The sequence below is a fragment of the Moschus berezovskii genome, chromosome 7, assembly GCF_049115385.1.
Source record: "Moschus berezovskii isolate FMDL1 chromosome 7, NW_MosBer_1.0, whole genome shotgun sequence".
Classification (NCBI taxonomy): domain Eukaryota; kingdom Metazoa; phylum Chordata; class Mammalia; order Artiodactyla; family Moschidae; genus Moschus; species Moschus berezovskii.
This window is the reverse complement of record NC_142466.1, coordinates 58065522-58081030: the sequence shown is the minus strand read 5'-3', so window position 1 is coordinate 58081030 and position 15509 is coordinate 58065522. Positions and strand designations below refer to the sequence as shown.

The 15509-nt window shown below is 40.4% G+C and overlaps 1 protein-coding gene across 4 annotated transcripts in view; it reads left to right on the top strand.

Annotated features, from left to right (window-relative positions):
• The window catches only part of TRPM6 (transient receptor potential cation channel subfamily M member 6), a 154416-nt gene extending 139254 nt beyond the window's left edge, over positions 1-15162 (top strand). For all 4 annotated transcript variants that reach the window (XM_055426893.2, XM_055426894.2, XM_055426891.2 and 1 more), the window contains 3 exons: positions 5517-5568; positions 10422-10528; positions 13031-15162. In XM_055426893.2, coding sequence (XP_055282868.2) covers positions 5517-5568; positions 10422-10528; positions 13031-13164 — 293 coding nt within the window. In that variant the 3' untranslated portion in view covers positions 13165-15162. The remainder of the gene's footprint in view (positions 1-5516; positions 5569-10421; positions 10529-13030) is intronic.
• The last annotated feature ends 347 nt before the right edge of the window (positions 15163-15509 follow it).

Genomic DNA, 15509 nt, shown 5'->3' with positions numbered 1-15509 from the left:
TTTGAGGTTTGGGTGGAGATGTTTAAAAAGTAAAAAACAAACCAAAAAACAACCAAAGAAAAACTTTAAGGAATTAATGATGACTCTTCAGTGTGTTTTGTATTCCACTTGAATAGGTTTTTGTTTAATGATGTTTATGTTTGGGGATTTTTATGTCTCTTAGTAATCCAAAGTGACATTAAACAGAACAAATACTGCATTGATAGTCTTGGGGGGAAAAGGAATTAACTTTATTTTTTCACTGGGCAATTATGTGAACTGCAGAAATAGGCCACTCCAAATAAACTATGTCAAAACACTGACCTTCAAAGAAGGGAAGAATGGACATCATAGAATGAGCATGAAGAAATTGAGATACTTATTGGAGTGTTTTGCCAATTGTTTAGCCCTGAATTTATGGAAGAATGTGAATCCTATAATAGTAATTATAAGCAGTTATAATACTACTGCTACTAGCTAACATTTCCTAGTTATTTTGTGTCAAGTACTTGGCTAAAGGCTTATGAGCATTAATATATTTAATTCAAACCAGGTTGGAAAGGAAAATGGGAGAATATAATGTAGTCTTAAAATATCATAGCAGTTTTCAGTTCAGTTATGTTTTGTATTTAATTGCATAGTATTTCCAGTCTTTGGAGAGACAATGTGCATTGTCTGGGTGGCAGGGAGTGTAGACTGAAAGGCCAGTCAGCTGCAGTTCGGAGAAGCTCTGAAGTCATGGTGCTGGGGGCTGACTCCTGGCTCCACCGTGAATTAGCTGCGTGACGAGAGGGCAACCACCTTGAGTTCCACTTCCTCATTTGTAATTGGGATAAATCATGTTATGCACTTAACTCACAGGGTTGTTCAGGGGCCGAAATGAGGCAAGTTCCCGACACAGTAAATGTAGTTACTGTCTTCAGTGTTAATCTCTGTGGCTTGTTAACATGGAAGTTGCTCTTCAGTTGTGGGTAGTCTACTCTTAGCTGTGTGGTCCTAGTGGTAACTTAAAGGACATCCCAGCTTCTGCCTTTGTAGAATGAAGCCCTGATCAGCTTGCTGTGGCTCCCTATTGATTAGAGGGAAAGAAGGAATGAGAAATACTCTGCCCGTTTATTCTTTCAGTTTCTTCTTTTCTTCTCTTGATTTTATTCCAGAGAGTGCCAGTCATAACTCAGCAGCTGCCACATCAGGCCAGGAAGCTGAATTTAGGGAGAGGCGTGACTAATTTCTTTTTTTTCATTATAATTAAATTTATTTATTTTTAATTGAAGGATAATTGCTCTACAATATAGTGTTGGTTTCCGCCAAACATCAACATGAGTCGGCCATAGGTTTATCTATGGAGGCCTGACTAATTTCTGATCACTTGTAATGATACTGTAGTATTCCAATCTCATTCTGTTTAAAAACCCTACATGTGAGAGCCTGAATCATCATTCAGTTCAGTTCAGTTCAGTCGCTCAGTCGTGTCCGACTCTCCACGACCCCATGAATCACAGCACGCCAGGCCTTCCTGTCCATCACCAACTCCCGGAGTTCACTCAAACTCATGTCCACAGAGTCAGTGATGCCATCCAGCCATCTCATTCTCTGTTGTCCCCTTCTCCTCCCGCCCCCAACCTTTCCCAGCATACACGTGAAATCCAGTATTTTATTTCCAGCAATAGGAGTGAAAAACAATTGCATTTGAAATTACAGTGGTCCATGGCATTTTTTTTTTAAGGCTAGACACAAAGAACTTTGGGGGCTATTAATTTTTTATTCAGCAAAACAGTTTTCAGTATAAGTCAGCCTTAGCAGCAGCAGCAGCATGGTACATTCTGCTGCTACATGGGAAGTAACTTCTTTCCATAGATAGGGAAGTTCACTGATGTATCCCAAAGCAGTTGGGATCAGAATGTAAGTCTCTGAGTTTGCTATGTGTTGCCTGTACATGGGCATATACTCTGTTAATGCCAGTAAAGAGATACCACTGGAATTTTTAGATGTTAAAGTGTCTTATTTTCTTTCACGTTTTCCAGATATCTAGGTGTGTGTGGGGGTGGGCTTCCCTGGTAGCTCAGACAGTAAAGAATCTGCCTGCCATGCAGGAGACCTGGGTTTGATCCCTGGTTGGGAAGATCCCCTGGAGAAGGAAATGACAACCCTCTCTAGTATTCTTGACTAGAGAATCCCATGGACATAGGAGCTTGGCAGGTTGCAGTCCATGGGGTCCCAAAGAAGTGGATATGACTGATTGACTAACACACACACACAGGTGTGTGGGTAGGATAGGCACCTGTGTTAAAGTTTGCCTATTGAGTGACTCCTGTGTAGCTGGGAGAGGCCGGAGTGGGCATGGTAGTACAGCGTTATTGCTTCTGTGAACTGCTTTCTGTTTTTGACTCACTGGAATCCCCCTTCTGACATTCACAGGTCTCAATAGATGTGTTTAGTAGTTAAGCTTTGAGCTGTCAGATTGGGTTTAGGGATGTAGAGGTTTGTGGATACTCTTCACCCTCAGTCTTAGAGGAGGTTCTGTTCATTAGGAAACAGTACCTCAGGGAAGTGAGATCATTGAGCCTGGTTTTACCAGTGGTAAGAAAATAGAACTTTACTTCACAAGAGCTTTTGATAGAACTGTTGTTTAGTTGCTCAGTCGTGTCTGACTCTTTTTGCGACACCATGGACTGTAGCCCGCCAGGCTCCTCTGTCCGTGGGGTTTCCCAGGCAAGAATACTGGAGTGGGTAGCCATTTCCTCCTCCAGAGGGTCTTCCTGTATCTCCTGCATTGGCCGGCAGATTCTCTACCACTGAGCCACCAGGGAAGTCCCTTGATAGAATAAAGACAATAAAAATAGCAGTTGACATGTTTCACCTTCTTCTGTTTTGCTAAGCAGTCTGTATATGCTGGTCCATGTAATCTTCTCAGTAACCTACAGGATAAGGCCATGATTATTCACACTTTCAGATGATACAACTGAGATACAGATTAAAGAAGGTGTCTAGATTACACAGCTAGAGAATGATGAGGCTGTGAGTGAGACCCGGACCCTTTGACTTTTTCCTATTTAACAGGCTACGGGACTGAAAATAAATGGGAGCTGGGATGATTTTGATAGACTTTTTCCCCTTATAAAGTCTCCCTTTCCCCAATTCTTTCAGTACTGTGCATATCTCCAAGTTAAATTTACAATTTACTCAGACATCAGCCTAAAGCTTTCATCATTACTGGAAGCTGTAGGCATAAAATCAGGTCTGAGCTTAAATGAGTGAAGGATTTGTGGCCTTCACTCTCTATTGGTCCTACATGGGATGTCTGTTTGTTTTTTTTATTTACTACATAGTGCTGTTTATTTACTAAAATAGTTAAACAAAGTTGTTCTTTTTATTTACTGCCTGTTTGCTATATAGTTAGGGTCCTGCTAGGCTGTTTTTCTTAAATCTGTAATGAGAAAACTGTAAAGAGCCCAGCTTCTTCCTATGACTTTTTCTTTAAAAAGGAAAGCACATTTGCATACTTCTCGTGAGCCTATGTTTTAGACTTATTTTCCCTTTCGTTATTCAGAATCAGTGCCCTAAGAGATTCTAAGCTAGGGGGTCTTAAAGGGTCCCTGGGTAGAAGTCAGAGGGTCTGTGAACTTTGATGAAAAAACAAATTAAAGTTATACCTTTATACTAACCTCTAGCTGAAAGTTATCATTTCCTTCGATTATAATGGAGACGGCAAACCACAGTGGTATTAGCAGTACCCATGACTGTTTGAAATGGCAATTACAGATGTTAACATGGCAGATACAAATATTTTTCTCAAAACACAGGTTGTATTTTTATTACTTGAATGCTATATTGTTATTAGACTTGTTCTTGATCCTGTTAGCTAATGTGCTAATAAAGAAGCACATGTATTGCAGAACTATTTAAAAAATATTTTAATCACTGTATTTCAGTATCGTGGTTTCCTTTGTAATATTACGTATTCAAATTATGCATTTTAAAACATTATTCTGAGAAGGGGTTCCCTTAACTTCATCAGGCTGACAAAGAGTGTCATGATACAAAGTTGGAACCCCTATCCCCCCACCCCGCCACTTAAAACAGGTTATTTTCCTAAGGAAGTCAGTTTCTCAGGGGAATGGTCTATAAATTATAAGGATTACATTTTCCTGTGAAAGGTGTCAGCATATGGTAAAAAGTACAGAATATGGTAAAAACCTTTCTTTTTTAAAGTAGTGGTTGGAAACATGTTTGTTTGTTTTTTTTAACCAAATAGAAACACATAATAATGTTTTATGTTTTATGTGATTTTAAGTAGATTTCCCATGAGGTTGGTCTCTTCCAAGCCAAGAGAGCCAATGCTGATTAGAGTATGGTCTCAGGAATTGCTGGCTTATGCCCACGTGGTGCACTCAACCCGTCTGACTGGCTCACTTGTGAAAATGCTCTCATCAGAAGTCAGTCGCACCACCACTTGCATTTAATAACAGAGATTCACTTTGATGTTGATCCCTGTTTTGATAAACATTTGTTTTAAATTACACTCACATTGTCTTCTTCTGCTTTGGTGCCATTTTTTAAAGAAGTAAAATTTACTGAAGGATCACATACATTCAAGAAAGTGCACACAGCATAAGTGTACATCTTAAAGAACAACTGAACACATGTGTGTAATCAGCACCCAGATCAAGAATGTAGGCTGTTTATATTCTTCTGTTTGTAAACGTTATAAAAATTGCATTTGTTGTGTGTCTTTGATAGACCAGAGGTGGGTATCTGCTGAACCACACAGTCCTTGCACTTTGCTGAGCACTGATGGACCCCATCTAAAGAGACCATGGACTAGGGGGAGGGACACAGGCTTTGGCTCAGCTGGAATCCTGTAATGACCTCTTGTGGTCTGTGCAACCTCTGACAAATTGCTTAATATCTTTGAACATCAGTGTACTCATTGGTAAAATAAGGCTATCAGCATACTAGTACTTTTCTTTCATGATTGCCAAGAGTTAGAAAAAATAAAATTAGACTGTCTAGTGTATACGAATGATAAATGAATGATGGATGCCATCATCAGTAATTGTGAACACATCAAAATGCGCTCATTTGTAGCCTGGAGGTTTGGCCACCTCATGTGATGAGTTGACTCACTGGAAAAGAGTCTGATGCTAGGAGGGATTGGGGGTAGGAGGAGACGGGGACGGCAGAGAATGAGATGGCTCGATGGCATCACCGACTTGATGGACATGAGTTTGAGTGAACTCCAGGAGTTGGTGATGGACAGGGAGGCCTGGCGTGCTGTGGTTCATGGGGTCGCAAAGAGTCGGACACGACTAAACGACTGAACTGAACTGAATAGAGGGGATTGCAGGATATAGTGCATTAACTAAAGTTTTCAAACTTGTTTGGACAATTTTTATAGTACAGTAAATTCACATGATGTTGAATTTACCACAGTGTGGATGTAGGTTTAAAGAAAGGAAATAAAACTTGGTTATTATTTTCTTGAATTTCTGAAAAAGTGAAACTCCCCACTTACTAAATTTTCTTTTTCTTTGGAGGTGTTGGAGAAAATTTGACAGATCCATCTGTAATAAAACCTGAAGACAAACAGTAAGTTAATTTATCATTTAGAAAATTGCATTTGGCACATTGTACATGATTTCTTAAACTTAATTTTTCAGCACTTATATATCTTGCCTATATCCTAGGAAGATTTTGAGGCAGGTTTTATCCATGTCTGTATCTATATCCCCAAATATCTGTATCCAAATATGATAAAATACAGTAAGATTTAAAGTACAGTTTTGAAGAATGCATAGCTTAGGAAATGGGGACCAAAAAATAAGCAGAGTATGATTAAATCTGGAGTTGTTAGGGCATAAAAATGGAAATTGTATAAAGACCAGTGCTGTAGCCAGAACTTTGTTGCAAATTTGACTCTGAGTTTTCTAGTATCCCAGACAAAAGAGAAATATGGGTAAGTGCAGCCTCTATATGCTTTGACATGGAGATAATGTCATAGGAGAGACAGTTTCCTTTGTTGTCTTCACAGTGGAGTCATTGTATTGTCATGGGTAGTGTCTTCCATCACATGCCTATAAAATAAAGCTGGGGGCAGAAAGTGTGCTATTTAGTAACAGCAAATCTGTGAGCGGCCCAAACAATGGAGCTTAGATATGGAGTCATCAGATTGTCTATTAATTCAGGACGGTAAATTATACAGAGAGATGTGTCATCTGCCTGTCCTTTGAATTCCCATGGACATTTTATCCCACAAGCAGGCTTTTGGGAGGACTTGGCAGTAAAGGATCAGAGGTGGTATTAAAAGTGGAGTAAAAAAAAAAGTGATGATTAAGGAAAAAAGTGGTGATTAAGGATGGATCAATATAGAAAAATGACAGTGGTTTTCAAATATAAACTTGCATCATAATCACCCAGAGAGCTTGTTAAAACACAGTTTGCTGCCCTTTACCTCCAGCTCTTGCCCCTGGTTTCTGCTTCAGTGGGTTTGGGATGGGTTCACATAATGTCGCAAGTTCCCAGATGATTCTAATTCTGCTGGCCTAAAGCCCACACTTTTGAGAATTGCTGGCATATGACATTTTAACTTCTTAGTTGTCTTAAGTATCTAAACTTGGTTTGTGGGGGGTGTGTGTGTGTGTATATATATATATATGGATATATATTTATAAAAATGGGTGATTTCTATATGATGAACTCTGAAACTTTTATTTCCCTCCTATGGACTCATATTGTAGTTATTCGCTACTTTAATGCTATATTCTTTTACTGAATGATTTAATCTAAATATGGTACCATCTGTAGGTGTCTCTACAAGGAGGTACATCTAAAAGTGTATTAGCTATTTCTTTGAATCAGGTGAGCTAGAGAAGATAAAAGTGAGCTACACTGCTCCACTGCATCCAAACCCCATGATATTTGACCCTGGAGTTCATGTTGTAACCTTTAGTGTACAGATAAAGGCTTTGCTATTTTTTTAGCTAAAAATATGTATTATTTCTTCAGTTGTCCTCTATGCCCAAGAGTTTGTAGTAGAAACTTTGTATAATTTTGCAGTGAAAATTTTTGCATATATAATGAATCTAGTTTATGTATACTTTATGTATATCATTTATTAAATTTTGACCTTGGTATGTATATTTAATATGACCTGAATATTTCAAACTTTTCAAATTCTAAGAAGATTATATTATTCCTCTTGACAGTTGAGTATTTAATTGCATTCTATAAGCCAGTGTGTCTCAATTTCTATTAGGGTCACCTAGGGAACGTAAAAAAAATAAAGCTGCTCAGAATTATCCTCAAGTCAGAATCTCAGGATGGGACCCTGATGTCTGTATTTTTCAAAAGTTTCCCACGTGGTTCTAATGGGCACTCAGGGTTGGGAGCCTCTGTCTTATAGCAGACTTTTTTTAATGACTTGAGGATGGGAACACTGGAAACTGATAGGTTGGTATCACTATAGCCTGTCTGGTTTTGTGGGGTCACCTAGTTTTGGGGGAGTTGTTCTTCTTCATGGTGAAGATAATGAGTACTATTTTCTCACAGTGTAGAGAATTATATCTGATTAGTTCAATGAGGCTCACAATTCTGGATGCCTCTTATATATTAAACTTTTGCATGGGCCAGGACCAATAGCATCAGCATCACCTGGAAGATGGTTAGAAATGCAGCCTCTTGAGACCCTCCCTTTGTTGTTCAGTCATTCAGTCGTGTCCGACTCTTTGTGACTGCATGGACTGCAGCATGCCTGGCTTCCGTGTCCTTCACCATCTCCCGGAGCTTGATCAAATTTATGTCCGTTGTGTTGGTGATGCCATCCAACCGTCTCATCCTGTCGTCCCCTTCTCCTCCTGCCTTCAATATTTTCATTAGAAAAGACCCTCCCTAGACTTCCCCAATCAAAAATCTGAATTTTCAGAAGGTCTTCAGGTGATTTGGTGTAAATAAAAGTTTGAGAGGGACTTCCCTGGAGATTCAGTGGTTAAAACTCCATGCTTCCACTACAGGGGGGCGTGGGTTCCATCCCTGGTCAGGGGAACTAAGATCCTGCATGTCTCGCACTGCAGCCTACAGCTCCCCGCCCCACCGAAGAAAAAAAAAGTTTGAGGAGCAAGCACTGTCACGTGTTGTTTATTTTACTCTTAACAATAACCTTAGAAGGAAATGGCTTCGATCCCTGTTCACGAATGAGAAAACAGAAGCTCAGTGGAGATGGTAACTTGCCTATGAGGAGAAGGGGGTCAATGAAAAGGAATGATCCTCTACCAAGAGGGAAGATATTTTGTGGTGCAAATTCTGATATTGTCTCTAATGCCTGTTGTCTCATAACTTTCCCCAGCATGTGAACTTTTCCCTTGCATGCGAAGACCGAATCATTATACCTTCTCTCCCAAATCTTCTCTGGCCGCTCACCTTGTTCCCTCACTCAGGTCACTGACCCTCAGTGGAGGTTGCCTCAAGTGTTACTGGTAGTTTGGGATTGCATCTTTCTTTTTATTTTTCCACTTACTGCATTGATGGTTTCAGGCATTTGACAAGTATGGAATGATAATGATGAGATGTTCTTTAGTAAAGCTCTATGTACATGGCACTAATTAGCATTTCCTCGAATGTGAAACCAAGTTGCCACCTGCTTTCCTGTGCTGTGAAAAATCTGGAAAACAGTTGTATAATTTTTCAAACATGATTGTCTGAGACTGCAAGGCTGTAGGCCTGGTGTATTAGTGTCCCTACAACCTTCCTTCGCTCTCCACTGCTCAGGGAGTGGTTGAACCCCTGATACATACATATTATAGTAATTTTGATTCTTTTGTCTTAACTTTAACAAATCTCATAGAGGGAAATGATTTCATTTACAGCTTTTATCTGAGAATCAGTGTTAAATTTCTAAGTTGGGAACTTTTATGCTTTACTGAGGGGAAATAAATAGTAGTGTGGAAGGCATAAGAGTGATATATTCCAATAAGGTCATGCCAGAGAGACAATAAAAGGAATTCTGCAATTTTAGTGACTCAAAAAGCAACTTTGTTTTTCACGTTATCAGCATCATAGAATTCTGGTACTAAATACTGTGTGATTCTACTTCTTTGCCACATTTGTTTTCACCTTAAAGAAGTGACTCCTTACCATGTGGACTGAAGGAGGAATAGTTAACAAAAGGCAGCTTATGCAGCCTGGTAAACACCGAGAAGGCCATATTGTGTAAGGGCGATTGAGTGACCAGGAAAGTTAATCCTGGGTGTCTGCTCATGTCATCTTGCCAAGAGGTTTCCTCCACCTACCCGCCTCAGAGCAAAGAGGCAATCTGAGATCAAACTGACATCAGCCCTCGTTCTAAGCTTGGCACATCTTCAGAGCAGCTACTGTTATTCTGCCAAAAGGAAGTGGAAATTGAGATAAATGTTTCAATACTCAGATGGAAAAAAAAGTCCATTTTTACACCACGTCCCTTTTGAAAAACCGCATTCCTTAGAAGCAAAGTTTATTGTTTCCTTTTGTGATAGTTTGCTTTTCTTTTTTCTTAAGACGTGGTATTTAAGAGCGGTAATTGAGTTCAGATTTTAAAATGTGCTGTTTTCCACTGTGCATGTCATTAAAATAAAATATTAGCTTTCATAGAGTTTCTTTGGAGGTATTTCTGGTGTGCTGTGTTCCATGGTGTGTAGCTTGTCAGCCGAAGAATGACAGTTGTATATGATCTAATAATGGGTAAACTTTGACCCTGGAATCTATTATAATTTTCTAATATTATGAGAATCTATAATAGATCAATTATAGAGTGTTCAAAATGTGCCCACTATATATGATTCTGTTTATAATTTTGTCACCTAAGTTTAATTCCACAAAATCATTGTCTCCAAGTTGTCATGTCTTTTCACTAAGAGCCCAGAAAACTGCCATAGCAGTTTGCTGAGTAGAAGGAGCTATAGAAAGAGCCATGGATCCTGGGTGTCAGGTTTTTCTGGGCTTTTGTGTTTGAGGACATTGATTATCTTGAGAACAGTATTTGGGTTTGAAACAATGCACATCAGTCTTTTCAGAAGGGGTGCTCCAATAGCAAATTTATTTTATTGCATACTTACCTTTTGGGTTTTCTAGTAGAACAGTTGGTAGTGAATGTCATTCTCTCACCCCATATGCATGAAAAAGGGTCTCACTGTATTCTGTTTTACTGTGGTACATAGAAAGTTCACTTTTCTATCAGATTAGTGTGGAAATGAGTTTCACAGTAGGTCTTGGAGTTGGGTACAAAGATTGAAGTGCATTTGAATTTTAAATGTGCAGACCTAACATTGTTGCTTCCCCAAAGTGCTCTGTTCTTTGTTGGCTCCTTCAAGTTTACTGGGTTACTATGGGATACTGTTCGGTATCTGAGAGAATCCTAGTTGAGCTCCTTTTTCTTAGCTGTGATCTAATTGATATTCTGATATTTCCTCTAGATCAAGAGGAATGGTGTTTGGACCAGCCAATTTAGGGGAAGATGCAATTAGAAACTTCATTGCAAAACATCATTGCAACTCCTGCTGCCGGAAGCTCAAACTCCCGGGTATGCCCCAAACAATTCTATTTTCCTCTAAGTAAATCTCTCATTGAGCATCAGTCATTGTAACCTGGGATGGAGTAGAAAATCGTAATCACTTTTTTATCTCATTCGCATTCGAGGCCTGACTTTCTGACTGCAAATTTTTCAAGTCTCTAAAGGGATTAAAAGGACAGAGATTTACTTCAGGTTCTGCCAAAATGTGATAAAACAACATCAGGCCCAATGCTTGTCACAGTCTCTCTAAGGGAAAAGTTCCACCTACTTAATTGGGGGTAAAATTGGATGGAGGCAGATTCCCCCCACCGTGCCCCCACCCCTTGGATCTTGTGTGATGCCCACAGTATTTCTGTTCTGTCCTTATTTACTCATTGGACATTTGGGAGGCTGGGGCATGGAGGGAAGCAGCAGCTATCAATTAAAGTAGTGCTTTTTATGATAAAAACCTACCCCTGTCAACATACATTACAAGATATGTTTTTAAAATCTGATTTGATAGTGTGACATGCTTTCTCTAAGACTAATAGACTCAGCACAGAAAAATATTCCTAACATAAAAGGCAACAGCTGGAGGTCTGTGGGCCCCAAGTCGGCAGCCCCAGCTCTGTTGCGTTCTTTCCTTTTATCTCAGAAGGGATGCTCTATGTCAGTCTCAGCTCACTCCCTGTTTCTCTAATGTTGTACCACACTTGTCCTTAAAATGGAATTTCACATCTTTTAAGCTGAGTAGCCCTTCCAGCCTTATCATAAGTGATTCAGCCCCAAATTGGAAATCAGTAAAAGATCAACATCCATTGTAACTTGAGATGGAGTAGGTGAAAATTTACAGCAAAGAAAGGCAATTTCTAATCTTGTTGAAGTTGAAGGTAGGAGTTGCTCTAGTGGGCACGAAGCAGCAGGAGACTGGGATAGGTAACAGCGTCCAGTTCCAGCAGGGAGGAGCTTGTCAGCCAGGGAGTTGAGGTCGGGATGTCAGACTCGAGTGGTCCAGAGAGTGGGGTCTCGCTGTCGTCTGGTGGCTCCCCAGGACTCCTTCTCACAAACCACACAGTGGAAATGGGCAAAGAGAACAGTCCTCGGCACATTGGCTGAGCTGCCCTTTGACCTCCATTCTGGATAGAAAGAGCTCAGGAAGGAGCAGGGGCTGGACTGAACCACATCCAGGCCTCCAGGTAAGGGTCCTCAGGGATGCAGGAGCTGATACATATCTCCTAGCCTATGATCACAGGCCAGAATCCACCTCATTAACTCAGCGTCCTCAGGTGCTGCCCTCTTCCCAGCTCTGATTCATTGTTTCCTGGGCAGGACCACTTCTTTTTCTTGAGGACACAGGGATTATATCTGATCAGCCAGGATTAAGGGAAACTTCAGGCATATCTCACTGCTTCCATCCAGTCACCTCTTCTGTAGGATTAAGATTCCTTCACCCCCTTCCTTCTTGCCTTTCCCTACCATGGTGGCTTTTGAGTCATTCAAGAATTCCTCCATTTCTAGATCTAATCCTTATTTCCTTTCGAAACCTTAGTTAACACATTTATTTAAATGGAAATAAGAAATATCCTCATTTACTCGAACATTTGGTAATTTGAATTTTAAAAAGCTTAGCTCAGAAAACAGGAGTAGGGGTGATTTTTCTTTTTGTTTATGTTTTACTGTTTTGTTTCGTTTTTAAAGAGAAGTCATTTCAGAAAGTGTATAAGAGCATGGCGTCCATAGGTTGAGCTCACATCCCAGGAATGCTTTGTACTAATTTTGTGATCTTGGGCCTCATTCTCATCTATGAGCTGGGAATGATAGCACCTACCTCATAAAGGTGGTGTAAGGATTGAAGCAACGTAATAAGTGTTGGCTATTATCAAACTATAGTATGTATTAGTTTTATGTCCAGATAGTCCCCATTTAATATTAAAAAACTGAATGTATGTTTAAGTTTAACAAATTTAATCAACATGGTATATACCATGATATCCAAACATTTAAAGCGCACTGTCCTCCTTAAGTTCTCCACAGGGGTTGCCCTTGTTAATGATTTCTTTAGGTAATTTCCCTGTTGAACTAAAGGAGGCTTCAGGAAGCAGAGGATTTGATTATTGGATGATGCTTTTAGAGGTTCAGCCAAAGGTACATTTTTAGAGGTACATTTTTGTTGCAGAAAACTGACCACCGATGTCTCAAGTCCACCATTCTGACTGAACAGTCTGACTCTGCGATCATTCGACAGTGAAAATGCCCTGTTTCTAGTATGGTGTCACTTAACTCTGGCCAGGTCACATCTCAAGGGCACTGTGTATTGAGCCAAGCAACCGAGTCTTGCCACAGTGAATACAGCCTTGGGGAGTTAGAGTCACATATGTGCCTGGTGGGGTACCTTGGACAGGGTTGAGGGTTTGAGTTTCACACATCAGAGGGAGCAGAGTCTTCTCTGAGCACTTGGCCTAAAAAGTCCAATCTATCTGAACATTATGTTCTTAAGTTTCCCCATCACTGTCTTAACTGTCTTCCTTGCAGACTTAAAAAGAAATGACTACTCTCCTGGAAGGATAAGTTCTGCCTTTGGACTTGAAATAAAAATAGAACCAGCTGAGGAGACTCCAGCGGGGGAAGAGGGTAGTAATTCTCCAGAAGACCTCACACGATTGTAAAAAACAAAAAACAAACAAACAAAAATAGCAATAAGAAGATGACAGCCTTTGACCTGCCTTCCATGAACTCTATGGTAACATAGATTGGTGATATAACATTGATGATGTCAGAGCCTCTGCCAGAATGGCCTTACCCCGAGGGCCTTCTGGGACGTGCCTTCTGAGTCTCAGGTCTCTCTTGCCCAAGGACTTCCCTGTTGTTTGATGAATGGGTTTTCCTAGGTATTGACCCTTGTGCAGGGTGCTTTGCATGTGCAGGGTTCATCATGCTCAAGTTGCACAGGAAGACCTTTGAATGAATCAGCTGGGAAAGCTGCTCCTTCATACCTCATTCCTTGGTGCAGAATGCTGGACACTTAAAGAACCAGGCAGATTAATTTATTTTCTCACTCTGTGTGCAGACTCTAACCTCCACTGCTATTCATCACCTAGCCCCCATATTGTATTTATGTATATGCTGCTGCTGCTGCTAAGTCACTTCAGTCATGTCCGACTCTGTGCAACCTCATAGATGGCAGCCCACCAGGCTCCCCTGTCCCTGGGATTCTCCAGGCAAGAACACTGGAGTGGGTTGCCATTGCCTTCTCCAATGCATGAGAGTGAAAAGTGAAAGTGAAGTCGCTCAGTCGTGTCCGACTCTTTGCAACCCCATGGACTGTAGCCTACCAGGCTCCTCTGTCCCTGGGAGTCTCCAGGCAAGAGTACTGGAGTGGGGTGCCATTTATGTATATAGTTGTACATAAAAAAGTCACTCGACTTCCTCCTCTCTCCTTTCCAGCAGCATAGAGCTTTATATAGTGACAGAAAGGAAAACAATGGAGAGAAGGTGTATTTGCACAGACTGGAGGACGCTCCTGCACAAACTAGTCAGTGAAAAGGTAGCATCCTGGTGATATCTACTGGGTTTGAGTATCATCAGTGGATCATATGATCACTGGGCATTTCAGGTTTCTCTAGAAGAGAGGGAAGGGAAGTCTAAGACAAATGCCCTAGCATTTTCTTTTTTTAAGGGAACAAGGATATATAAAACTAGCAATTATTAAGAAATGTTTTTCCTTCCCTTAAGCTCAGGGACACTATTGGTTAGAGAGTTGAGTAAGCCAACCTCTTAAGAATTACTCCCTTTTTCAAAGCTGGGTATATAATATTACAAGCTGAATTACTCTATGTCAGGTCATATAAGTAAAGATGGGGTTTCTGAATGAAGACATGCTTTGAAAATTTTGATTCATTGCAGTCAGAGTTCTGGTGGCTTCAAGAGTGCTGGAGTGTATAGTTTAAGGATGGCCTGAGCACATGTGATCAGTTTCAGAAGCCTGAAGAAAGGGTCCCTGGAAGCCACACTGTACAACATGTTTGGGGGATCAGTCATCCCTCTTTCACACTTATCAAGGGTCACCCTACCTCAGAACAACCACAAACTGTTCACCCAAGGAGGACTTGAAGGGCTGGGTACCTTCCCCCGCTCTCCCCTCATCTCCTTTCCTCATTAAAAAGCATTCCAATCTATCAGCAACAAGCCTCCTGGGGCTTGAAATTTTCACCTTATCTTTACCTTAGCCCTTGCATTAGCTGGCTTCCTTTCAAATCAGTGCTCCTGTGTTCTTAGGTTATACTCTGGGGAAATGTTGCCCAAAGGTAGGGGGATGGAAAGCCAAGGATTTGGTTTGCCAAGGATAGTGTATGATTTTTGTGAGATGCATGATGGCTGATTTACAACCCTTTTACTTTGGTCTTGGGGGTGGTGGGAGGTGGGAAATATGGGTGATTTCTTGATTGGCAATGAGGATAAATTGTTAATGCTTTTTCAGAGCTTAACTGTTTTATCCTGTTCTGCAAATCAGTAAGAGATCTGTTGGTACTCACTTCGGAGCCATGTTCAACTATGGAAAGAGGTGATTTTCCTATCCAAGGCCACACTAGAAAGCATGAATTCATTGGTCAAATATTTGTTACCTGGAATGGAACTTGAAAAAATACATTTTGATTTTTCTTTTCTGTGTTGTGGTTCTGTGTCTCTCTTTTTTAAGAAAATATCACCGGAATAACATTTTAAAAAGATGAAACACTGGACAAAGGTCACCGTGGGATAGCTGACAGGAAAATACCAATGTGATAATCATGACTTCGATTCATGACTACAAATGAATGAATTCATTCATTTGGTTAATTTTATTCAACAGGTATTTATTAAGTGCCTTCTCTGTAATGTGTAAGAGATGAGGGTACAGTGCACATAACATTTCTTTTCCCTTAAAAAGTGGCGTGTCTTATATTTATTTCTTTTTTGGTTGTTGTTCCGGGTTTGGGTTTCTGATGAGTGCTGAAAAATTTGACTTTTGGGG